This window comes from Gadus morhua, chromosome 15 (genome assembly GCF_902167405.1).
Source record: "Gadus morhua chromosome 15, gadMor3.0, whole genome shotgun sequence".
Taxonomy (NCBI): domain Eukaryota; kingdom Metazoa; phylum Chordata; class Actinopteri; order Gadiformes; family Gadidae; genus Gadus; species Gadus morhua.
The window spans coordinates 11455866-11483365 of NC_044062.1; the positions used below are offsets into that span (position 1 = coordinate 11455866).

Genomic DNA, 27500 nt, shown 5'->3' on the forward strand with positions numbered 1-27500 from the left:
GGACATTGTAAGTTGAAGCTCCATTTACGTTGTTCCACTCTATCAGACAGCGCGCCCTATATTCTCCCCTCTGATGCGAACGGACTGCTGATTTAAATGTGTCAGATTATGCATGATTAATAGGAAATGTGCAAATAATTGTATATTTTCTTTCAAACTTAAATTTAAATAGGATGCAGGATTTTTTTTCCCCCATATAGTTAAATATAAGTTTAATATTTAGTAATACAGTCTTTGGTACATCTAAAGCAGCATTTTACCAAGACAAGAATGACAATTTGACTAAGAAATTGTATTTAATGACACATTTATTTTTTGGGGGTAATATATGCTTGTGTATTACACACATGCCTGTGTGTAATACATTATTATTTCTAACTTATCCATTTGAACAGCATTGTATTTTCCATACAATTTGCTGATGTTTCTAACCTAACGCCACTGCTGCTAGCCTCCATCTTGGATCTTGGTTTGGTGCCAGTGGTGCTGAAGGCCCCCTTAGTTATTTGAGCATAACTGTTAAATCTCCCCAAAGTCACACAGGCGGTGGTGGGACCGCAACAAGGCCCTCTCTCAGTTCCAGGTTAGACGCAGCACAAAAGAGCGCCTGTGTGTTTGTCACACACAGGGCTTTACCTTTACCGGCATTCATCCACTCTTACTCTTACTCTTACTTAAGTACAGAGAGAAACCGGGGCTTACAACTGACGAAATACACAAACCTTACTGGACGAACATGTCCAATATACCCGACTCAAAACCGGATAAAACATTAGAATTCTTCCCTGGGCGTTGTAGGGAGCGTTCCCAAAAGCTAGTGAGACGCGATACACACTTTGAGTGTGGCTGGAGTCAGCCATTGCCCTTTGAGGAAGAAAGAAGGTCCCCATTACGCCAGGGCTGAGGAGATAATGTAGTGTGACACGCGCTGTGTACACTGGGCCCCGTAAGGCCGGCTCCAGGGACACAGGTGCCATAAGAGCCATTAATCTGTCCTTGTCATGTGTTATTGCAAATTAAAAGTAGCATGTTACACTGGACAGCTTCGAGAGAGAGTGGAAGAGAGAGATCGAGAGAGCGAGAGAGATCTAGATTCAAGTGTAAGTGAGAATGTGTGTACTTATGGGAGTGCTTCTGTAAATACGTGTACATGGAAGGAAAATGGAAGGTTTACATTTTGCCCAAAAAAAGGCTTAATGGAAACAGAGCAAGGGTTAGTTTGAGAATATCTAAGATTTCGTATTTATGTGTATGTACGTACGCGTGTGTGTGTGCGTGTGTGTTTGTGTGTGTGTGTGTCTGTGTGCGTGCGTGTGGTGTGTGTGTGTGTGTGTGTGTGTGTGTGTGTGCGTGTGCGTGTGCATTCTCCGTTTCCGGGTTGCTTCTTGCACACGGGTAGCATATAGTGACATTTAGACACATTTTCAATTCTGCGGAGGAAAGCTATTAATTCACAAATTAACATCTTACCCCTCCTTGCGTCTATCTTGGATGTGCAAGCCATCGAAAAGACAAAGGAAATAGCCTTAAGGGGGAACGAGAGAGAGAGAGAGAGAGCTTCGCCGCTATCTGCGGAGAGATTGGCTTGCATGTCTGCGAGCAGCGATACCAATTACGCTAGCGCTGGGAGAACGCGCCTCAGTGCACGCCTCACCTCACCACCCGATGCCCACCCGCACCCCCCCCCCCCCCCCCCCCCCACAACACACCCCCCACCCCACCGTACCACCACCACCAGCCTCATTCCCCGCCCACTCCAAAGTGAATCTATCCATAGCCAGATTTATTTGTGTATCTCATTACAGGAAATGGAATGTTGTCCCTGCCAAATGCATTAATAGTAAAGTGGGGGAAATTAGCCTGTTGTGAGGTACGCACTCATTCTCTCTCTCTCTCTCTCTCTCTCTCTCTCTCTCTCTCTCTCTCTCTCTCTCTCTCTCTCTCTCTCTCTCTCTCCCCCTCTCCCTCTCCCTTTCCCTCTCTTTCTTTCTGTTGCTGCCTCTCTCCCTCCTTCCCCTCTCGCTCAGTCATTTATACCTACACTGGCAATGGAAGCCAAGTGCAGAGGCAGAGGATTGGGTGACAACTTCCTCTTGAATAAAACGCCTAAGAAGTCGGGCCCGCAGTCGTTCGATATTGCTTTTGAATTATCAATGCAATTTTTCTTTAATACTTAAGAGTTCGGAGTCAACAATAACAACTAAAGTAAAGCACATTTTCTATTTAAATATATATCGGGAGTGTGAACTTTAAAGTACAGAGTTTAGGTTGATCTGAGTTTGATGATGAAGCCCACATTCCAAGTTCTCGGTCCGTATCGGGGGTTGAGGTGATTGGTCGATTTGACCTTAGGTGTGTTAGGCAGACAGGTCTGAGTGACCCGGACTGCTGTGTGGAGGTTTTTTTATTGTGTGTTTGTGTGGGTGTCGGTGTGGGCGTGCGTGTGTGTGTACCGCTGTCCTGGATGGAACCCAGCAGAGCTCTAGGGGGGAGGACGGCAGCGGCTGCACTACTGTGATAAATCACATGGAGAAAAGCAAAGGTCATAACTTGTGATTGTAGCGTGGGTGTGTGGATGAGATGTGTGGAAGTGGGAGTCGGTGAGTGTGCGTGTACGTACGTGTGTGTGTGTGTGTGTGTGTGTGTGTGTGTGTGTGTGTGTGTGTGTGTGTGTGTGTGTGTGTGTGTGTGTGTGTGTGTGTGTGTGTGTACGTGTACGTGTGTGTGTGTGTACGTGTACGTGTGTGTGTGGATGTGTGTGGATGTGAGCATGCTTGTGTGAGTGAGCATATTCATGCTCGTGTGTGTGTGTGTGTGTGTGTGTGTGTGTGTGCGTTCGTTTAGGCCCGACCTGTCCATCGATACGTTGTTGACACGAAAGTGCGAAAATAGGAGACAGGCGACCCGTGTTGCCGTGGTCACCCTCCTTCAACAGCTTAAGGGGAAAAAAGAATAACATGGCCGATTTGATTTGTTCAAATGTGATATTTGGCCTTTTAGTAGATTGTCTGCTGTGTAAGCCTATACAGAGCACACAATCACACACACACACACACACACACACACACACACACACACACACACACACACACACACACACACACTGACGCGTGTCACTGTGAAGGAATTCAAATGGGTTAGTGTATGGATTTTAACCTGTGTCCACGCTGGTTGGCTAGTCAAGCCGCTCCATGACAATGAGTCAATAGGCGATCGCTTTAGAGAATAACCGCAGCCACCGGCAGACGGAAATAAATGGAACCACGCGCACCACGATGGCTCCGATAGGGCGTGTGTGTGCAGGTGTGTGTGTGTGTGTGTGTGTGTGTGTGTGTGTGTGTGTGTGTGTGTGTGTGTGTGTGTGTGTGTGTGTGTGTGTGTGTGTGTGTGTGAGAGGGGGCACTGAGCGTAACACAGGAACGAGAAGACGTTAGGGGCCCGACAGTAGAGGGTGACACAAAGAAAAGGTTCACATCGCTCTTGTGCTCCCCTCCTCCCTCCTCCTTCTCCCTCGTCCTTCCTCCACCTCCATCCTCTCCTTTACCTTAACTCATGATCTCTCTCTTTCATGATATATCTCTGTCCCTCTCCCTCCCCCATCTCTCTTGCTCTCCCTCTCGCTCTCTCTCTCTCTTTCTCTCCCATACCTCTCTCCCCCTCCGCCCCACTCTCCCCCTCTCTCTCTTCCACCCCTCTCTCGTCAAAACACAGTCTCCCTCCACCCCCCCCCCCCCCCGTGGTGTGTTCCTGCGTTCCCCTCCCCCCTCTCTCTGATGTTCCACATTCTCGCAGGTCAACCATATAAGCATTCAGCCATCCCAGGGTGTTGCGCAACATCGCTGTAAACACTATCAATACACACGCATCACACACCGTCGCGATCCGACGCTATATTATAAGGAGAGAGAGAGAGAGAGAGCGAGAGGGGGGAAGAGAGAGAAAGAGAGAGAGAGAGAGAGAGAGAGAGACCGAGAGAGAGAAAGAGAGAGAGAGAGAGAGAGAGAGACCGAGAGAGAGAGGGTGAAGGGGAATTTCACTCACGAGGAGAGCAGAGAAGGAATCATGTTGGAGAAAAAGTCAATTATGGCCGCTGATGCTGAGAATTAATGGAGCGATGCATTAGTCAGCTACTGAAGGAGGACGCGAGAGGAGAGGCGAGAGGAACAAGGAGGGATATGTTAATTGTGTTTCTACACAGACTTGTGGTCCTGGGTGGCACTGCTAAATGACAAGCAGGGCCAGAATATGGGGCGATGAGGAGGGGAATAATTAAAGAGAAGGGGAAGTAATATGGATATAAAAGTCATGGGTGTAAGATGCTACATTTGTGTTAATAGCCAGACGTGGAGGAGCCCAATTTTGCGAATACAGTGCCGTTATAACAATTAACAATTAGCGATGGAACAATTAACAATGAAACGGTTAACAGTTAACAATTCAACAATGAACAATGAGATAAAAATGGGGAGCTATTGAGAACAAAAAAATAAAAATAAAGACCCCTATGCTTTCTGACAGTCAGCGTTCGATCAAATTAATAAACCCCCTTAAACCACAACATACCACAACATAACTGCATATTAACAGTCACGGTTAATGATTTCTCTCTCTCGCGCTCTCTCTCCCTCCTCCCCTCATTCCCTACCACCTAGCGTCTCTCCCTCACCTCCCCACCCCTCCACCTTCTCCTCCACCCTACCCACTTCTCTTATTTCTGCTTCAGCGGTTTCATAAATAGAGCTAGCTCACAGGCAGAGGGGGGGCGGCCTCCCCCCTCGGGGGTTGATTCATTTATTTATTATTTTATATTTTCGTCATTATTATTCGTTTGTCTACTTTTGAAAAAAAAAACAGGAAAAAATATATACGTACTGAAGATATATATATATATATATATATATATATATATATATATATGAACAAACGCTTCGCCCTATTTGCGCTAGCATCATTTCACCTGTCAGCGGAGGCTGAATAGGCAAATGGTGGAATGATGGCTGTTCCGGATCCCAGGGAATCCCGGTGATTTACACAGGGAACACGGCACTGCATAGAATCTAATATGCCTTTCAAACAAGCCCCGCCGCCATACCTTTCTCTCTCTCTCTCTCTCCGTCTCTCTCCCTCCCTCTGTCTCTCTCTCCCTCTCTCTCTCCATTTCTTTGTTATCTTATCTGGGGAACAGGAAAGATGAAAGATGCCACCATGCCACCCCCCCTCCCACAAACACACACACACAAACACCCCCACTGTGTGACACAAAACAAACAGACCCTGAATCAGTCCCATCGATGCTGCTAAGTTTTTACAACACACTGACATGTGTCACCATTGTTTGCATATGTGTTTCTTTGAATACAATGGAGACGTTTAAGACAGACACGACGCAACGGAACGGAATACGTTTCATAAATAATACATACTTTGATTCCCAGACGACCTCAGAACAATTAGCTCTCGGATCTCCACTTGTTTGAGCTCACAAAACGAATTAGCATATAAAGCATTAGCATTAGCCCTAGCGTCGTTGAACCCTACACACACCCTGTGCATTTGCGTGTGTTGGGGGGCGGGGGGGGGGGGGGGGGGGGGTCAAGCTGTGGCGGTCTTATCTGGTTGATCAGAGAGACTCGGATTTGTCATTCAACGCATTCCTCCCAGCGAGAGGTGTGAACGTCGGTTGGCATGGGGTCCGGTAGTTGTTGTTGTTTTATTATCTTAGTGGTGTAATCCCCAGCAAGATCTCCCACGCGCTCCGCCGCCATCTCACACTGTGGTGTTAAAACAGAGAGACACAGTCACCGAGTGTTGTGTTTGCGATAACAGAGCACTGTTCCCATACCTGCCAACACACCCCAGGGGGGGGTCTGGTAAGAAACGGGTCTGCTAAGCATTTTCTCACTCTGAAATGAAAACACATTAGCCGCAATACAGCAAATGGGATGGGATGCGAAATCCAATGCTAATACGTTGCTAACTTTGATGCTAATGTTAATTTGATATCCAAAAGAAAATAGAGCAGGCCTATTTTAAAAAAAATACAGTGTGGACAGCAAGTATTAACCAAAAGACGAATGTAGGTGGACTGGCTGTGCGGTCCTTTTATTGCCGCCGGTTGGGAGGGCTTTGTAGCGGTGGCCTGTGTGTGCACTGTGGAGCCGTCCACAGTGAATGACAAACACCAGCTATTGATCGGCCTCTGGTTTTTCCCACTCTCAACAGCTGATAAGCGGTAATTAATGCCTCCATTTTCCTCTGTTCAAAAGACAAAGAAATGGGTTTTATATGGCAGCAACAAACCACCAACAAACAAACAACAATGTATTGTATACCTTCCCCCCCTCTAGGGAGATGGTCACATGACGAAAATGCCAACACTGAAATGTGCAATCACGTTCATCCGATTGTTGAGAGGAGGGGGGGGGGAAATACAGCATTTGTGGAGGAAAAACTAGATTTCTTCACAAATGTAACACACAGATAAAGTCGATATATATTTTCTTGCAATGAAATGCGGCACAGTCCCCTTCAAACCACACACACACAGACACACACACACACACACACACACACACACACACACACACACACACACACACACACACACACACACACACACACACACACACACACACACACACACACACACATCCCGCTCTCATACCCAATTCCAGTCCCCTATTCTACTCTCCCTCCATAGATCTATTTCTCGCGCGAGTGCCGAGAGTTCATCCTCTGGCCTCAGCCATTGAAAAAAGGTCAGGCAGCCGAGCAGAATGGCAATAACGCCCCCGAAATGGTACCATCAGTGGAACATGATTGATCAATTGAATTCCATAGCACAGGGAAGGGGGGGAAAAGGAGAACGGTGGGGATTAAGTAGAGTATTATACGCACAATGAGTTGAAGCATGATGTTCATTCCAAGTTCATTTCGCCTCCCTCCCTCCTCTCTCTCCTTACTCCTCTCTCTCTCTCTCCCTCTCCCTCTCTCCCTGTCTCTCTCTCTCTCTCCCTCTCCTCTCTCTCCTCTCTCTCCCTCTCTCTCTCCCTCCTCTCCCTCTCTCTCTCTCTCTCTCCTCTCCCTCCTCTCCCTCTCCCTCTCTCTCCCTCTCTCTCTCTCTCTCCTCTCTCTCCTCTCTCTCCCCCTCTCCCTCTCCCTCCCTCTCTCAGCCCCGGTGGATCAGGCAATCAATAGAGGCCTTGCATATCATATATCAGCCCCGGCGGCGTGCCCGGGAAGAACATAATCTGCAGCAAATTTAGAATGACAGATTTGTACGGCAGGGGCGGCTAAAGCCCTTGTCCGCTGGTGGCTGGGGAGGAATGGGCGGGAGGGAGGGTGAGGAGGGAGGGAGGGAGGGGAAGGGAAGGGAGGAAGGGACATAAGGAATAGGTAAGGAGAGGCAGGAAGGGCGGGAGAGAGGAAACGGAGGCGGGGTTGAAGATGGGAGGGAGGGAGGAAAGAATGAGGAGAGGAAAGGGGGGAGGGATTAAAAGAGGGTGGGAGGAAGATAAATAAGGGATAACTGTTGGGGATTTTTATAGGGATGCTCACTGCAGGTTTTAGTGGAGGATACCTGTGTGTTTGTCTCTCTCTCTCTCTCTCTCTCTCTCTCTCTCTCTCTCTCTCTCTCTCCCTGGACGGTCAGGTTTATAGGGTCAGGGGATCGGGGGGGGGGGGGGGGGTGAGTGAGGCAGAGGCTCATTTGTTTATATAGAACGGGAGCGAGGGAGGAAATGCATAAGCTTGCCCTCTGAGGACCCCCCCACTACCAACAAACACACACACACACATACACACACGCAAACACACACCACCACCACCATCACTGCTCCATTCTGCCTCCCAGAAGACAGGCAATCTGTGTGCGAGGCAGAGAGAGAGAGAGAGAGAGAGAGAGAGAGAGAGAGAGAGAGAGAGAGTGAGAGTGAGAGTGAGAGTGAGAGAGAGAGAGAGAGAGAGAGAGAGAGAGAGAGAGAGAGAGAGTGAGAGTGAGAGTGCGAGAGAGAGAGAGAGAGAGAGAGAGAGAGGGGTAATATGTTCAGGAGAAAATAGTGCAGTTAAATAATGGCTCTCCATTTCCCGCCTCTGGAATGAGAGGCTCTGTATGTAATCGTCGGGTGGTGTGTATGTGTGTGTGTGTGTGAGTGTGTGTGTGTTTTGCTCATACTCTCTCTGCCTTACAAGTATATATTTGCACTGAAGGTAATCCATCAATTACCGTGTGGACCATCACATGATGACCGTGCTGATGGCGGCAGACTGCGTACCAGTGTGAGTGTGTTCAACTAAAACGGAGCAAGAAATACGTTGTGGGGGGGGGGGGACTGTGGGATAAGGAGATAATACGTAGTGTGAAGTGTGCTAGTGAGCTCATTAGGAATTAGGAACTACTCGACCCCTTGCAAGTGTTCCTCCTTTCATCTCCTCCCTGTAGGTCTAACCTGTCTTTGTATCAAAACCCTGAACTAAACGTCTGAACCTGAGACCCTCAATGCTGTTTATTATCTTTTTCATGTCGCCCTCATCTGTAACGTTGATGATTTCAATTCAATCTTGATGAGGCTCACCTGGTGAGTCAATAAAGTTAAATTGAAAAAACGAAAATGTTAAATTCTCTGTTCCCTCCTCTGTCGGTTAAATAAAGGTTAAACAAATGTTAACGCATTTGATGTCAACCAAAAAAAACACAAGGTTCTGGGTGGTGGATCCTGGGTTCAATCTCAACTCTGTTTTCCCTCCTCCTTCTAGATGGTTCTGACGGCTCAGGCCCGGGCAGTGACTCCCAGGGCAGCGTGGAGAGCCTCAGGAAGCACCTGCGAGCGGACGCCTTCACCCAGCAGCAGCTGGAGGCCCTGGACCGCGTGTTCGAGCGGCCATCTTACCCCGACGTCTTCCCCACCTCAGAACACATCAAACCCGAGCAGGTCAGTGCTCCGCACACGGTGCAGGGTTCTCTAGGTTAGCTAGGGCCGTTAGCCAGGGGGGTTCGCCAAGTCGGTTTCGTAAAAAATAGTTACATTAACAGGCGTGGCTTCGTTTTCTCATCGTATTCATATATATTTTGTTTCTTTCTTTGATTTTTCTGTTATTTAGCATTATCATTTAGATATCGAACCTGGTCCCTTTCAGAAGGGAGTCAAACGCCTCTAGCAGCTATGCTATCAAGTCCATTTTATCCTTCTACATTCTTTATGAGTTGTTGTTGTTGTTGTTGTTGTTGTTGTTGTTGTTGTTACATACAATGCTAAATGTGCCTTCGAAAAACCTAGCCTGAATTACACGTCTAGTGGTGTTGGTTGTTACCCCACACTCACTTTAATAACACTTTTACTCACAGCGATGGCCTTATTAAAGCGGATAACCTTTATTTACATTCATTAGACTGTTAAACAACAAGAGACTATTAATTTTCCCTTTAAACTCCGTGCGGGTGCCCGCCGCAGCCCTACCCGTGGCCCTAATTGAGTTCATTTTCATCTCTGCGCGATCACGGTGAATTACAGCACCGATAAATCAGGGGACAGCCCCTCAGCCGGCTCCCCCCAACTCTAATGTAGCTAATTACCAAGCTGATTCCTACGGCAAGATCAATACCAAAACGAATTGGAAATGACTTGCAATCACACAGAGTGGAGGGGAAGGTATTAAAAGGCTTGGTGGAAGGTGGGGGCGCTGGGGAGAGGGGGGGGGCACGACGACGTCGGAATGGTCCAGAAAAATCAGTTTTAATTTAACTTAATATTAATCAGACCGCCAGTTCCAGTCTTTTAGTGGCCCTCCTTCTTTTACTCTTTCTCTCTCTCTCTCTCTCTCTCTCTCTCTCTCTCTCTATCAGCCCCCCCCTCTCTCTCTCTCTCTCTCTCTCTCTCTCTCTCTCTCTCTCTCTCTCTCTCTCTCTCTCTCTCTCTCCCCTCTCTCTCTCTCCTCTCCCTCTCTCTCCCCCTCTCCCTCTCTCTCTCCACCCCAGTCGCCACCCCCCTCTCCTCCCCTCCCTTCCTGTTCTTAGACTGGTGAAAAGGTGCCAGTGTTAGGAGGCTATTAACGGGGCTTGTCTGGTGTCTGCTTTTGGGATGGGGTGGTGTGGGGGGGGGGGGGGGGGGGGGGGGGGGGAGGTAGTTCAGGGGGCATTAAAAAGCCATTTTGAAAAGGCCCTGGCTGAATAGGCCTCACTCCTCCCACACTTCTGGCAACCATGTGGTCGGGTCATCCCGGGCCCATTGGGCTTGCCTCCATCCTGGCCCCCCTGCCCACCACCGCCTGCCCCCCCCCCCCAAGAACGCCTCCTCCACCGCCGCCTCCTCCCAGCCCATCTGCATGACAAAATGGGCCCTCGCGCCCAGTGGGACAGAGAGCAACAACCCGCCGGGTGCCAGGGAACAGTTGTAGGCAGACAATTAGAGTTTATCTCAGATAGAGGCAGACAAGACCGGGGTCACTGGCTCGGCCCTCCGGGACCCCCTCCCAGCCCCATTGAAACAAACAGATGCACACACGTACACACGGAGACACACACACACACACACACACACACGCATTTACACAGACGCAGACACACACTTACGCATATACACACATACACAAACACACACGGATGGAGCCTCTTAAAAACACACACACTCACCACACACACACACACACTCACACTCACCACACACACACGCACGCACGCACGCACACACACACACACACACACACACACACACACACACACACACACACACACACACACACACACACACACACACACACACACACACACACACACACACACACACACACAAGCCAGCATGGATAAACACTTGGACACACTTTCAGACAGAAGGAGCAGGGTCACCAAGTCTGTTGTTATTAGCAAATAAGTCTGATGAGATCGGCAGGGATTACAGAGGATAGAATGGACTACTACACCAAAGAACAATGTAATATAAAAGAAGGGATACAATGGTTAAATAGAAAAAAAGAAATTAATTAATCTTTATAAATATGAACATTTATCGCAACCAAAACTAACAAGGCCCAATGCACCCACATCATTTTGGAAAATAAAAGGGTCGATCTATCTATTCTTTACGGATTCATCTTGTTTGTGGAAAAACTAACACACAAAGGCTTGACTGGGAAGGTTTGTTTTCTTTTCCCTCTTCAAAAAAAAAGATGTGGACCACATGTCTCCCCTGGTAACAAAGCCCTGTGTGTCTCCTCCCTTGACTAGTCACAGGGATGACTGAAGTGGAGCACAATAAGCCAGCTGACACCCCCTCTCTCTCTCCCCCATCCCTCCCGATCCTCTCTCTCTCTCTCTCTCTCTCTCTCTCTCTCTCTCTCTCTCTCTCTCTCTCTCTCTCGGTCCCCAGACATCACACCAGCGCTCACCCCTCCCTTGGTAACGCATGTGGAGGGTGGGCAACTGGGGGCAATGGGGAGGTGGGGGTCAGGAAATCAAACGCACAGCTCAAATTATTCAGGGGACGACACAACGAAAGGATCATGAAAGGTTTCTGGGAGTCGACAAGCGAATCTTTTCTCAGATTCACCGCAAAATATTCCTGGTAGTTTGACTCCTTCTTAGGTGGAAGTGCTACCAGAGGATTCAGCCTGAAGCCAGTTACAGTGTGCTTTAGATACGTGGTCGGGGTAAGGCATCTTGCTCAAGGATTGGGATGCCGGAATTCAAACTCACGACAATGTTTAGACACAGATCTCTGTTATCTGTTCTTATTGTTAAGCACTTTGTAACGTAGTTTTGAAAGGTGATAAATGAATAAAGTTATTATCCTCTCCAAATTGTTCAAACAAAGATATAACACCGACGACACGTGAAGGGTGAACAGGTAAACGTGTTGATCCACGCTGTGACTTTCTAAAGATGGCTGTTTGTTTCACTGCAGGCCAACGAGTACTCCCTCCCATCCCATCCGGGACACGACGAGGCGAAGCCCAGCTTGTCCTCCAGCGCCAGCTCTGACCTGGCCTCCAGTGTGTCCCAGACCTACTCCGTAGTCACCGGTAAGAGCCACACGCCCCCCCGCACACACACGCTGCTCAGGACACGGCATAGTGCACCAGTCGGCGCTACACATATGTGTCTAAGCGCTAAGGGGGAACGCAAATTAAAGAATGCATACTTATTAATTATGTATTTTATTTTATTATTTCACCAGGTACATATTGATTAATAATTAAGTATTTTTAATTAAGGTTCAAATTTGGTTTACATTTCTACCTTTTTGTTATTATTGTTTTTTTTGTTGTGGACTAGTGTATAGAAAAGGCATAATGGCTGCAAATAATTATGAAACGCCCGTTTGGTTTTATAGTTTTGTGTTTAAAAATAGACCCTTTTGTTTTCTGTGAGCAATTTGGCTCCACAATAAAAGCGCTGCTCCAGTGTTATTTATATCTAAGGCAGGCTGAGTGCCGGCACATCATTGGAGCCCATTAAATCCTACAGGCCCTTTTCTGCTCCTAACTGGCTTTTGTGTTAGCACGGAGTGGCCCACTAACAGATTGACTGCAAGCACTTTTCATGAGAGACAGCTGCTGTTCTCGCCACACTGCGACGCTGTCATCAAAAGCCGATGATGGGCCCTTGATTGACAGCCACTGCAATAGCATAGTTGTCGCGTGCTTCGGCTGTGGTGTGTGCGTGTGCGTGCGTGTGTGTGGGTGGTGGGTGTGTGAGTGTGAGAGAGAGGGAGAGAGAGAGCGAGGGAAGGTTAAAGAGGTGGAGGGCGAGTGAGGGGTAAGTAAAAGAGAAACAGAGAGAGGGTGATGGAGGAGAGGAGAGGGGAACAGAGGAGAAAGGGGATGAAGACTAAGTGGGAAGGAGAGACGGAGAGATAGAAAGTGAGAGAGGATGATCCTGAGGAGGAGAGTGTGTGATGGGTAAGAGCGAGTGAAGGACAGATAAAGACAGAGAGTTGTGAAATTCCTCGTATAAAATGGTTGATGTTTTCAACAGTGCGATTCCACTGAGAGTGCCTCCTTCAACTGTAGCTAAAGTCAGGTGGACAGTAGTTGATATCTGCTGTCAGGTGTGATGGCCGCAGGGTTCATTTGAATATTCTTTCGTCATTGACTCAGGGTCACGTTCCGAGGAGAAGCTTGGTTTACCAAGGGCTGCACTGGCCTGAGACTACCCTCTTTAATAAACCCACACAACCCCATATCTCTCTCGCTAATGATGCAGTGAACACCATAGTCAATGCAGTGTTTCCCCACATGCATCCGGCAGCGGCACATCGCCGCCGCTGGAGCACTAGCGCCACTGCAACCAGCCCTGCAAAAAAATATATTGGGTCAATTGAGTCATGTTGGACTCCCAAAATGCTATTGGTTTGATTCAAAAACAAATACATCGTAGGTGCCATTGTTGTCATCAGGGAAATCTTGGGGAACATACTGACATCAATATGGTGTTCTGCTTTGGAAGAATCAAATATGCATAATGATACTGTAGGTGGAATTAGCTCACGAATCCTTTTAGACTAAATGAAGAAAGCATAATCATAGAAAGTAGCATACATATTTGATTGTGTAGAACGGAAGCAACAGTATTATGAAACCCAGTGGGAGGGCTGCAAGACTGAAAACTATATTTGCGCTCACATTAATGCTCAAACATTTGTTGTTGTGCTGTTGGAATGCATGCACCAGAGCCCTACTGGAATCCATGATCACATTTAAACCTCTCTGTGCCCGTGCACATCAACATATTACAAGTGTGCCCCTCACACAAACCTCAGCACCGCAACATCTTAGGGCAATGAGTCCACTATTGGTAATATGGTTGTGACCTTGTGCGTGTGTTTGTGTGTGTGTTCTTGGGTTTGTGAGTGTTTGTCTGTGTGTGTGTGTGTTTAGTAACTTATTCGTGTGTGTGTGTGTGTGTTCTGTTAATGTGTGTGTGTCTGTTCATGTGTGTGTGTGTGTGTGTGTGTGTGTGTGTGTGTGTGTGTGTGTGTGTGTGTGTGTGTGTGTGTGTGTGTGTGTGTGTGTGTGTGTGTCAGTGTGTGCGTGCGTGTTCTTGTGCCTGTGACTGAATAGCGAAGTGGCCCTTCTCATGTGATCCTCTGGACCGGCTCTCGGCCCTCAGCTCTGTGTTATGGCTCAAAGAAAGACTCCCTTCTTACCCCCTCTGCTCAATGTGTGGGAGGTAGATTTGCCCCAGAAACCCAGGGGCCCCGGGAGAAGAAAGGTGTGTTTTTGTCTTTTATGCTGGGGCCCTGCAATAACAGTGGTCTCGCTCCAGGGAGCTCACTCACATAGCAGGTGGCCTCCGGGGCCACCTGGGGCCTCTGGGCGGAGGGGCCCTTCATACGGCCAAAGGCCACCACACCATATGTTATCGTAATAGAATAAGAAATTAAATTTGATGAATACATTTTTTATTAGTAAGATAATTATCACACTTTATATTTAACATATTATATTTGATGGTATATATCTAACATAAATGTTTGAAATATTCTGTTTAAATTAAATTAGTTGTATACAAAATAAGATACCTTCTCAGTCTCAGACGGGTCATTTGGGAATATGCTAAAGTGCTGGTTGTAGAGTTACAGCAAATTATTATAATAATTTAAAGTTTGGAGATGAATCCCCCCGATATAAATCTATTCCAAGTTGGAACAAATTATCAATAGGACAGAATCCAAATCCTCCGTGTGTATGGAGCGATGAGGTTATATCTGTCCTTTACATGCTTTGAGATTGCAATTAAAATTTTCCACAGTTATTGATTTTGTTGATTTTTACGTCATGGCATTTGCATAATCTATTAAAGATGAATGATTAATGAAGGCATCAGTGGGAGCTGAGCTGGGCTTTCTGCTGAATGCGGTGCATCTCTTGTGCGTTAGGGAAGAGACTGCAACACAGAGCTGGCTTGGAAACTAGCTTGGGTGAGGGGTTAAGAGAGGAGAAAATAGCAGCGTTTCACGTAGTAAGTCGTTGGTTTATTATGAATATATATTTTTATCTATACTGATGTTGATATAATAATTGTTAAAGGTGTAATACATTATTTAAAATAGCCCTAATTATGAGTGCCTTATATATGCCTTATATGCCTTACTTATATAAGTAAATATATCATTTTGTCTATAATAATTTCAAAGTTAGAAAAGTGGTGCATGTGGCTGGAGGCAGAGATGTATGATGTATGTATGGCTGGATGTATAAATCCACAGTGCACGCTTGGCTTCGCCAGATGTATGGCTACTGTACACGATTTGTGTTCGTTGGATGTACATGATGTACAGTAACCACGGGTAGCTGTGGCTGGATGCATGGACAAATGCTTGACCCTGTATCAAAAAAAAAGGAAAGCTCCGGATCGGAGAAGCATGAAGTGTAGAGCGCTGTGCGCCAGCCAAGGATGAACATCATGTCACAATTTACTGCTGCTGGAGCAGGAGCAGCACCTGGCTGGCTGCCCACTGCCGCAGTCTCACCCCTCTAAGTAGGAGCATGTTAAGTGTGATAAAAACATCATGTTACTGTACCATGTACTATGGATCTGGACTCAAACTCACAGGGAATAGGAGGAGGAGGTTGGGAGAAGTAATGGTTTGGGTTGCAGTGCTGGCTCGGTGGGGTGTGCACCCTGTGTTCTAGCTGTGGGGGTTACATTGTGTTAATAGGCACCCTTCTGTCTCGTTTTACTGCTTAGCAGGTGCTGGCTTTGCTATTTCTTTGCCACGATCAAAGACATCCAAACTCTTCTCTCTCTCTCCCTCTCCCTCGTCTTTTTTAATGGTATTTAGATTCAAATATATTAGAATAAAAAAGGTTAAAATACATTTTTTTAATAACCTGCGCTGCCAATCCAACTATATCTGCTTCCAAACCCCGCCTCCAAGGCCAGCAGGGCCAGCTACCGTCCAATGGTTGGCAAGCATCTAGCAGCTTTGACCTGCAGTGATTGGTTCATAGCCTATTGAGCTCAGCAGAATGCTACTCCAGCCTCCGGCTCGGAGATTAATGTTTGTTTCACCCCTCCATTTCCCCTTCTCTCACTATGACAATAGCACACTAACCTTTGAGTACACATTCGATAATGAATGACTTTGGACAACTGAATCCAAGGCTTTTGTCCTTGGCGAACAGTGGACACTGTTCTGTCATCATTGATTGTAGTTTTTTGGAACTTTTCAACTTTTTGGGATATTTGTTAAATCACAAATAACAACCCTTAACAAATTTCTCATAGAAAATCATAAAGGTGTTCAAAGTTGTTAAAGTTCACCATAAGCTGTCCGCTGGACTGTGTGTGTGTGTGTGTGTGTGTGTGTGTGTGTGTGTGTGTGTGTGTGTGTGTGTGTGTGTGTGTGTGTGTGTGTGTGTGTGTGTGTGTGTGTGTGTGTGTGTCTATACGTGTCTGTGTGTGTCTATACGTGTCTGTGTGTGTGATGTGATTCCCATCACAGTAAAAACGAGAAATAATAACAGCGTGTGGCACACATCGCGCAGGAAAACAACACTGACATAAAGGCCTCCGTAAACTTTCTCGCAGACTTTCCCTTCATCTCATTAATGGCGAGGCAACTACATTGCAGCTCTATCCGCAGACAAACACTTAAGGAGGGGAAGGCAGCGGCTTTCCTCCCAGTGCGGGTCCATGCTTGATGGGCTCTGCAGACGTAGCGAGGGGTGGGTTGGCGGTTGGTATCCGTGGTGGAGCGGAGAGAGAGACAGATGTTAGGGAGAACTCGATAGCATCTCACCACGCTCCCAGCCACGATGTGTTGGCTGTGGAGAGAGAGAGGGAGAGGGAGAGAGGGAGAGGAAAAGGAGAAGTCTCTGGGGACACCCCTCAGTTTATCTTCTATCTCCATCATCAGGGGCTCTTGATTTGACAGGATGCCTTTCCTTTTTTTATTTTGTTTTTTTGTTTCTGTTGGTGTGTGCGTGTTTGGGCCCCAGCTCGCGCGCGCGCGCTCTCTCTCTCTCTCGCCCTCGTCTCCAGGACAATGAGCAACACTGCGTCTGATTAGTTTCAGAGTTCAGTGGTCTTGAACGTTTCGGCGTTTGCGTCGTTTCTGTTGCTGCGCCATAACCCCCCCCCCCCCCTTGCGCAACCCCCCTCCTCATCTGTTTGACAACGGTTGCCGGGGGAGCCGCTGTTGGAAACAGAAGCCTGCGCGAGCAAACAGACAAACATCCCCAACGCACGCCCACGCCAAACGTTTGTTCTCACAATCCCTTCAAGTAGCATTCCAAAGTTTCCGTCTTCAAGGCTAGCGCACCTCTTCACCGGGTCTGTACAGTACAGCCTCACAGCCAGGCCGTCGCGGCCTCACGAGTTATACTGCGTGCATCCTTCCCCCTGTTCTCCCCTCCGCCTTCTCTTTAGCGTTTTCTGTAAATATGATGAATTAATTTGATCCTTCGCCTCATTTATGTAATAGCCGACAGGACGGCAAAGAGGGGGGGGGGGGGGGGGGGGGGAGCATCAGCGACAGGCATGAGGAGTGCCTTTTAGTCAAAGGTGCTGACAAGAGCGGGTCTCCACACTCACCACAGCCGCCCTTATCTTAATGAGCACATCTCCGCACACAGTCCTGTTGTAAAACAACAATGGCGGTGCATTGTCGAGGGGGAGGGGAGAGGGGGGCAGCTAATGAGGCTATCAGGGTGGCGAGGGGAGAGAGGGGAGGGAAAGAGCCATCTCCCCCCCCCCCCCCCCCCCCCCCTCCCAACACCCCCATCTCTCCCAAAGGCAAACAGAGCCGCCGCCGCCGCTAACAGTCGCATGGGGGGCGAGGGCCAGAGACAGAGCTCGCATTGATTGCTTTATGGTTTCTGAAGGCAAAATTGCCTTTGGAAACTTTCATTTGCCGGGGCAATGAAAAGATGGCAGAACTCATCAGGCAAAATTATATTAGGCTCTGGAGTTTTGAACCGGGAGGCCCCCCAACCCCCCCCCTCCTCCTTCGTTTGTTTGTTTGCTTTGTGGAAGTGATTTCATTTGGTGTTTTGTATTTTTTGTGCTTTGCCGAATGCAGAGCACCGTAGAGATTATAGTGTTTGTTTACCTGAAACCTTGGGGAAATTCCTATTTTTTTTTTTTTTCTTCTCGCGCGTTTGAGCTTGATTGATCAGGCACGGATGTGTTGTTGATGTTGTTGTTGCCGTAGCGTTTCCGCGGCGGTGTGTATTCACTTAGGCTGAGTGGATTACTGCGGGGAGCGCAGCGTTATGAACCAGGTGAACGAGCAAATCAACTGTTGAGGAGCACTTATCTATTCGGCATCGGTAGGAGACGTAAGGCGGTGCTGGCGGTTTGGAAATGTAAATGTATGTAAAACGAGCAGACTGTGTCCGTAGAGTGCCCACGCTCATGGGCTGAGGTCGACGGGATTCGCTCCGCCGCATTACATTACAGCACTGTGTTTAAGCGCAAGGAGTGGGATCATAGTTTAGGAATAAATTGGCCACAGGGCAGTCGAGCTCCACATCATCACGCTCTTATAGGACGGCTTCAGCGTACGGTTCTTTGCGTTTGGCTCACACCGTTTCTGTTCTATACAACTGTATAGAACAGAAACATGCTGGATGACACACAAAAGTGACCTTGTATCATTTGGAGGGGTACACATTCATCCAAAGCCTCTTCTTCTGCATAAGAGAATACGAGAATGAGTAAGCGAGCGAGTGAGCGAGCGGTTAGGTGAGCGAGTGAGTGACTGAGTGGACAAGTGAGTGAGGGAGTGAGTGAGCGAGTGACGAACCGAATGGACAGACGAACAAGCCAAGTGAGAGAACAACAGAGCGAGTGTTATCGAAAAGGACCCGTGTTGATTGACATTCGAGGGATCTTATCAACAGGGCCTGCACGTCAGGTCAGCACGTCTTCACCACATTTTACACCTTTTTTGTTTCTTTCTTTTCTTTGTCTCCTCCACCTGGCAGACCTCCACCCCCACCTGTCCTCCATGTGTGTTAAGGGGGAGCCCCATGAGGCCTCCTTTGCCCCCTTCACCCCCTCCTCCCGCGGGGTCACCCTGTCCCGCCCGCCCTGCCTCTCAGTAGACGCCTCCACCCCGGGCTACCTTGCCCATAACCAGGGCCAGGCCTGCTACAGCCAGTATGCCAGCCAGCCTATTATAGCAGGTACAGCCCGCCTCCGAGGACAACCCCCCCCCCCAGATTGGAATGCAATTGAAACTAGCTGATTATTTTTTATTTAACGAAGTTGTATCATCGTAATTTTTTTTCATCCCCAGTCCCGCTATAGTAGTAACGCACCTGAAGTGGTACCAAACAATGGGATTAAAGTGTTTTGTTGTTGTGAAATAGGAGCGTTTAAACCCGTTACTCTTTAGCCCCACTGTTGTGAATACACAAGACAAGCTGACTGCCCGCTGCTCATTAGGGATCACCTCTCTCTCTCTCTCTCTCTCTCTCTCTCTCTCTCTCTCTCTCTCTCTCTCTCTCTCTCTCTGGTCTAACCCACATTGGTGCTGGGCCCCTGGTACTGGAGGCGGTGGGGTTGATGGAGGCGGAGGGAGGTCTGTAAACAGAGGCTGTAGTTCAGATGCTTGAGTGCAGTTTTGTAACGGCCCTGTTCAGACCCTCTGTCAACCTATAGTTCCCCCGAAGGCCGTCACTGTCAATTACAGAGCTGAATGTTGACCAGAGGAAACACTGTGTACCCAGCTCTCATTGGCTCACTGGCAGCTCTGTGAATGTGTGTGTGTGTGTGTGTGTGTGTGTGTGTGTGTGTGTGTGTGTGTGTGTGTGTGTGTGTATGTGTATGTGTGTGTGTGTGTGTGTGTGCGATGTGTCCGATGCGCGTCTCTCGTTACAGCAGCTGAAGTGAGTCACAGACGAGCGTTGATTGGTAATTGCTTTTCATTTTCGTGAAAGCCAATGTCCTGCTCGCAATACAGTAGCCGTGTCAAAGGTCACCGTGAGGAATGTAGCCACAGCTTTAAGAAGGGTTTAGACGAAGTTGGGCCTGGATCTATCGGTTTTCGGTGCGACTTACAGAACAACAATGTCAACGTCAAAAGCTATACTGTGCTACTTGTGGCACAGTATATCACACCACCCACTTCAGAGTGGGTGGTGTGGATCCCATCGATAGCACCCTACACATGGCTGCACCGGGACATACCCTGAGCGCTCTCGTTCATGTGATTTAAGCGCTTGTGTTTGCATGCAGACGACCGCCATTTTCCTAACACTTCCTTTCTCCCCCTCTTTGTGTGTTTCAAGGTCGAGACATGGCCAGCACGACCTTGCCGGGGTACCCCCCCCACGTCCCCCCGACGGGCCAGGGCAGCTACCCCACCTCCACGCTCGCCGGCATGGTGCCCGGTAGGTGACATTAGCGTTGGGCGTTTCTTTACGACGCCGTTAATATTAGTTGGCTCTCATTACGTTTTATAACAAGTTATATAGGAGGGCCAGCCCCCGCCACTCATTCATCCTCCTCCCCCCGGGAACGGGGGGGTCACCCCAGACCGGGTGACCGCTGGCACCACGGAGATTCTATTGAATTGCACTGCGGCGGGTGTGATGTCATTTACAGTATTTACATCCCACGCACACATTACCATACTGTCTCCCACGCACACACACACGCACACGCGCCCTCCCACACACGCACACGCGCCCTCCCACACACACACGCACGCACGCCGTGTCGGTGACTCGGATGACCCCCCCGAAGAGACCGCAAAATAAATCTTTACGTCCGCCCGTGCCGGCCGAGCTTGTTATAGCTCTGTTAGCGAGGGGCGGTTAGCGTGCCGTTAGCATATAGCTGCCGGCCGGCGCATTAGAAGAGCTCGATAGGCGATAAACACAATTAGCGGCTGGGAGATAGGACAGTTCCTCCTAGTTCCTCCCCCCCCCCCCTTCTCTTCCCCCATGCTCATTACCCCCGGCCATGTCCAGCACACACACACACACAGACACACACACACACACACACACGCGCGCGCGCCCCATCGATAAACAGGCCGCTGTGGGTCCCCCCTGCTGCCTCTTCCTCCCGGCCCTCCCCGGGCTCCGGCGGGGCCCTGGAGCGTATCTCTTCCCCCCTCTACTTAACCCGCAGTTCAGGTTCACGGCAAACAGTTAAGGGTCACAACACTGAGGCGTGGAGGGCCTGTAAATATTTAAATCACTATCTCTCTTCCGGGGACTGGCTCAAGTTACACACACACACACACACACACACACACACACACACACTCCACACATTCACACGCATGTGGGCTGTCGCGTGGATGCTATAGCGTGTAGATGTCTCCGGAAGGAACACGACAGGTGTTGTGCGGCGACGGGCGACGCCCACCTGTGTTGACGATTCCGGGAGGGGGGCGGGGGAGTTAAGGGGGAGGGAGAAAGGCGGAGAGCACGGCGATGTGTCAGATCAATGACACAAAGGATTTTATTTGAATAGCGGCATTAGTGCTGAAGGAACTGATTCATTGATACTCACATCCTACAACGCAAACAACCGCCCCCCATCCGGAAACACACACCTATAAACACACACGTACACACATTTGAGCGCAGGCACACAAACACACAGATACACACCCACGCGCACACACACGCGCGCGCGCGTGCGCTCATGCCCGCACTGACACAACATACACACAGACACACACACACAACATGTGTGTGTACCCTCACACAGGATCCTTTTTACTTATTTATTTTACTTTCATTTTTTTTCACCCCCCTGGCGAAGGACTAAGATTTAGTGAGCGGTCCAAACACTGTTAGCGCAAAGGCCATTCTTCAGCCACTTCCTATAAAACCAAGCTTTTATAGACCCATAAAGAAGAAAGAAAGAAACGGGTGTGTATGTGTGCATTTGTGTGTGTGTGTGTGTGTGTGTGTGTGTGTGTGTGTGTGTGTGTGTGTGTGTGTGTGTGTGTGTGTGTGTGTGTGTGTGTGTGTGGGGACATACCACCCCTCCCCTGCCCCTCCCAAAGCACCTTGACAGTGGATAGAGAAAACCCTCAGAGCTCAGCAGCCAATCAGCAGTGCTAATCACTTGACTGACTTCCATCGAGTGTAAGGAACGTAGTTTATAGAAATGATCCCCAAAAGTGAAATCGCTGAATAAAAACAGGAACACGGCACATAACGTAACGTGGTGGCATTAATAAGGGGGCTATGCGTCGTTTTGAAGCACAAATGAGATTGTGACCAGTGGATGCGTCCTGGCAATCAATCTAACCGGCTCTTCCTCTGTGTGTTTCATCCAGGAGGGGACTTCTCTGGAAACCCCTACTCCCACCCCCAGTACACAACCTACAATGAAGCCTGGAGGTTCAGCAACCCAGCGTTACTCAGTAAGTCATGTTCACTCAAATGTGTGTGTGTGTGTGTGTGCGTGTGCATTTGTGTGTTCGCACGTGTGTGCACGTGTGTGTGTGTGTGTGTGTGTGTGTGTGTGCATCTGTGTGCGTGTGTCGAGATTATAGCCCTAATAAGTCAGCCGTAGTCTTATGGTCCTTTTTAAAGTTTTTCCACTAAACGATACTTAATGCTATTTCCTAAAGGTATAGAAAGCTATTCCCTCGATAAGTTACGGGTGCATGACTAGCGAGGCGTTTGTGAGGTGGAAGTTGACACCGTGTGTTCCTACTCTTCTGTTAACTTCCAGGTTCCCCTTATTATTATAGTGCCGCGTCCCGTGGCTCAGCACCACCCACTGCTGCCACGGCCTATGACCGCCACTAGTTACCACGGCGACCGCTACAAGCTGCAGGGCCACGGCTACGGACCGCACATCGTCCCCGTCTGAGGATATGGAAGAAGAAAAAAGGATTGGGTGGGGTTTCGGGGGGGTTTGGGGGTGCTGAGGGCAAAAAGCGAAAAGATGGAGTCCACCACATATCCAATCCCCGACCCTCCCCCTCACATCCCCCCCCCTCCCCCCCCCCCCCCCCCCCCCACACACACACAAAACTTCGACGCCGGCGTACGTGCAGGGGTGGACCGGGACGTTTTCTGGCGGGAAGTCGCCCAGCTTCTTGTACGATACGGGCCCAGATGTGGGCCACCACGGGAACCAATAAGCCCCGCCCTCATCGCTATCTCTAGGCCGGAACACTCTCAGAATGACTTTAAGAGATTATATAAATATATATTATAAAATATAAATTGAAGAAAAAAAAAAACACGTGAAGATTACCATGTAAAAATGTTGTTTTTTTGGTTTTGTTTTGTTTTAATTTTTTGCTTCTTGATGTTGGTGTTGTTTTTCTTCACGGAAAGTCACGTTTCCTTTGCGTTAATAACTGCAGTATTTTTCTGCTTCAAAATAAAAGTCCATGGGGAGAAGGTAGATAGAGGTCCTAAAACAGGACACTGGCAGCACAGACACTTAAACCAGTGGATCTTATTCTCCTTTAAACTCTATTAGACTCAGTGAAATCCAGGCTACGAACTGTGGAGTGAGCCTATTCATTATGCTAGTTTCCCATATTATTCCCTCTGATCCATAGCGCCTGCATTACAAGAAAAACATGTTTACTGATCCCAAACACAAAGGCAACACATCACCCTCCCTGTGGCAAACAATCATATGTAAAAATGTAAAATCATTCGTCAAAATATCGAAGACATGGTGACCGTAATTTAAAAAATTGGCGTTGCCAGAATTTTGAATTCTTTAAATTATTTTCTTTCATCATAATTTCTCTGTTTTTCTTTGTTTTTCTTTTTGTCTTAGTTGTTTATTTTCCTCACACTCACACTGACACATAGTCTGTCTCCTTCAACATCCATGCATGATTGTTCTTTGCTCATTTTGTTGCACTATATCCTTTGTACGAGTTTTATTCCTTTCATTTTGGTACATTCACATAAATGTAAGTCCTACTTAACTACCTAATCCAGCAACAATATTATTTAAAAAATGATCAATCTATATTGCGTAACTGTAAAGGAAAAACTAAGTAAAACCATCCAAATAGACGGACAGAATTTGGTGTTAACCTCTCTTAAGGTTGTTTTGCCAAGAGCTTGTAGGCCATTGTCCCAACGACTTTCCTACACGAGTCTCTTCGGATCCCACATGGCTTTCAATCTCCATCCAGACACACAGTCCTACCACAAGCTGCCTACACAGTTGAACCAGCCAACTGTACCCTGGCTTCAGAAATTGCCTTACAAAAGCATTTTCAACATGGATTCATGCCTTTTGCGACTGAATGATCTGCATTGATAGATACAGGTTAACTACTTGGTAGCTCGGGTGCGTATCCTGAGGGACTGAACGGTTTGTTGGTCCATTTGTTTCATGTCTGGGTTTGTTTTTTGTTGCTCCTGGAAAATATTTTGTGAATGTACTTTTTACTACATTTGCCAAAGACTTAGTTTGATATTTAAGATTTTATTTACAGTATATGTATGCATAAATAAAAACAGTATTATCTTTTAAATAAGTAGTCAACACTGAACATGTATGTGGTGATTTTAAACAGTCATGCATCATAGTGCATATGATAACTAGCAAAACCCCATGAAATCCAATGATAAATATTCCGTCATTTGCAAAAAAAAAAATGCTGCTTTGTAGAATGATTTGTGTATAATGTGAAGACAACTCTTCTCCTGTAAATATGAACCCACACACCATCGCAGTATCACACTAATGTACTAGTACTGGCTCCTTTTGTAGATATACAGACTAAAAACAAATCAAATGACATTTGTGTCTTAATGTATTGTTGTGTGCCGGACAAAGGCGTGGATCCTGTATAACCTGTGACAGAAACAATGACCAGGTTTCTCTTTCAAAGGCCGACACATCACATCGCTTGTCTTTTTATTTTTTATGTCATGATGACGTCACGGTGATGTCATGGTGACCAGGTTTTATGTTTCTATGCAATGAGTTAAATGGCTTTCGGTTACCTTTTTATTTTGGGTTTTTATCGTTTATTTTGTTGTTGTTGTTGTTGGGCTCAGAATAAAAAGACTTCCGAGGTCTTTGAAAAAGAAAAACGAAAACCTTTCCATCCTCTTAGTAGGCCTATTGTTTTTTGTCGCACACATTCAGTCCAGTTTCTGGTTCCTGACCTCCCCACTATATCTAACGGACGGCCTTGGCCAGAATCAAAGCGATTGTCATCGTTTGCTCTCTTAGTAAATATGTTTGATAATAACCGATACTTCAACCGCACGACGCACCATGCCTTCATTCAGCACAGACATATACATGCAGACATGGCTGCATACACACAAACGCCTAGTGAACACACCCACACAAAACTGTACATGAACATGCATACATGCACACACACACACACACACACACACACACACACACACACACACACACACACACACACACACACACACACACACACACACACACACACACACACACACACGCACGCACACACACACACGCTCTCCTTGTGTTCTTGAATCCCTGACATCAATGACATTTAACAGAAGTTGAGTTTGTTTGGGGATTCTACACCCAAGTTTACCGTAACCTTCCGCAGCGAACGCATCGTCAGACTCCATCCTAACCGTTGTCACACCCGGACGGGCTAGAAGCAGACTGCATCTCAGCCTCTCTCTCTCTATGGGAAACGCCCGTTCCTCTAAGAGTGCTTTGACTCTGGGGAAGATTCGCTCCACCATTCTCTCCTCCTCTACGCATACGAAAAGTACTTAACCCTTGGCGATGAGACTAAAGAAAGGAAACCTGCGTCCTCCACCGCTGGAGAGACTGGCGGTCGGAGGAGGCGTTGTGGCTTTCGCCGGCAGGATAGCGAAACTCTGTTTTTCTGCCGATGCTGTAAAGATGATACAGGAGACGCATCACGGACATAAAAAAAAAGACAGGATTTCTGATGATGAAAATCTATAAGAGAAGCCTCGTGGCCTCAAACACTGCTCTGTTCAGATTCCCTTTCAATTCCTTTTTTTGTGCTCATGAGAAATAAATTATTTTATATGTCAGCCGTTGGTCTCTGTGTGTCCCCTCATTATTAACCCCCTGAGAGAATGATTCAGGGTTCAAGGCTCCTGCGTGGAGGTCTGTCGTCGCTGTATTGATGTTTGGGTTTTATGAACAGGGCCACCAGTAGGCCACACAGTCTGGGAGATTGGTGTGGTTACAACGCGGTGTGTCTCCATGTGTATGTGTTGCAGTGGGAGCGAGTGTGTGTCTGTTTGTAATGTCTTTCATGTGTATGTGTGAGTATATGTGTGTGTGTACATTTGTTGTTTTGGGCGACATTATACTTTTACATTTGTATGTTATCCTGGAGTTCCCTCTGGGGATTCATAAAGTGTTATCTTATCTCATCTAATAATAATATAAAATACTAACATGAAAGCAGAATAGCTGATATATTTAAGAGAACACTGGTACAATTGTGAAACTGGGTCTGTGTGTGCACACGTGTGTGTGTATGTGTGTGTGTGTGTGTGTGTGTGTGTGTGAGTGTATGTGAGTGACTGGATGCTTATGTATGTGCATACGCATGTGTGTGTGTGTGTGTGTGTGTGTGTGTGTATGTGTGTGTGCGTGAGAGAGAGTGTCAGCGTGCACGCGTGTGCATGCATGTGTGTCTAAGTGACTGTTTAGGAAAGAAAGAAAGTGAAAGAGAGAGCAAAAAACAGGGGGGTGAGGTGGGTGGTGATGGGGGGTGAGGTGGGTGGTGTTGGGGGATGGGGTGGGTGGTGTTGGGGGATGGGGTGTGGGGGGGGGGGGGGGGGGGGGGGGGGGGGGGGGGGCGGGGGGTTAGACAATGAACAGGAAGAGCTGGTGGAGCAGGAATGCACAGCGTCTGCCTATAAGACACCAGTATATTTAATGATGCACCACCACCAGGACCGCCGTAGCAGCACCCTGCCTCTCTGCCTCTCTCTCTCTCTCCCCCCAAAACACCCAGCAGCCGGCCCCCTTCACCCGGGCTGTAATTCTCCTTCCTCTCCCTCCTCTCCAACTACTGTTTATTTCATAGATCCCATGTGAAGCATCAAAACGCCGCTGTTTCTGTCAGACCCTTACTGTCCTGTGTGTGTGTGTGTGTGTGTGTGTGTGTGGGTGTGTGTGTTTGTCATTCAGGCCTTGTTAAAAGATAGAAAACACACACACACACACACACACACACACACACTTGCACTCATACCCCCCCCCTCCCCACCCCCCTTCCGCTCCCAGCTGAGAATTCCCAGTGGTAAAATTATTCCATTTAGATGGAACTTTTTTTGTCATTCCCCTGTCTAAATTGGCATATCTGGCTCTGTGGTAGAAACCAATAAACTGTGAACCCCGGATGCAGCTGTCAATCAAGCTCATCTTTACTTTAGCGGGCCAGATGACAACAACAGGATACGAGACACACGCCAGCAGAATGGGGCCCGCTGATTGGCTCTCATCAACAAGGCATTACGGAAAGCACCTGTCATCCCCGCAGCTCCCTAAACCCCCCCACCCCCACCCCACCCCCACCACCACCTCGTTTGGGAGAGGGGGGCCCCTGCCGAGA

The 27500-nt window shown here is 47.9% G+C and overlaps 1 protein-coding gene across 6 annotated transcripts in view; it reads left to right on the top strand.

Moving 5' to 3' along the window:
• Positions 1-22893, top strand: part of pax2a (paired box 2a) — a 32619-nt gene extending 9726 nt beyond the window's left edge. For 2 of the 6 annotated variants that reach the window (XM_030378919.1, XM_030378921.1), the window contains exons 6-11: positions 1-7; positions 8755-8930; positions 11895-12012; positions 20233-20334; positions 22245-22331; positions 22646-22893. The exon at positions 1-7 is cut by the window's left edge and continues 38 nt beyond it. In XM_030378919.1, coding sequence (XP_030234779.1) covers positions 1-7; positions 8755-8930; positions 11895-12012; positions 20233-20334; positions 22245-22331; positions 22646-22722 — 567 coding nt within the window. In that variant the 3' untranslated portion in view covers positions 22723-22893. Of the gene's footprint in view, positions 8-8754; positions 8931-11894; positions 12013-18924; positions 19203-20232; positions 20335-22244; positions 22332-22645 lie in introns of those variants that run through there. The other 4 variants (XM_030378917.1, XM_030378918.1, XM_030378920.1 and 1 more) reach the window with 2 other exon arrangements.
• Positions 22894-27500: the final 4607 nt, after the last annotated feature.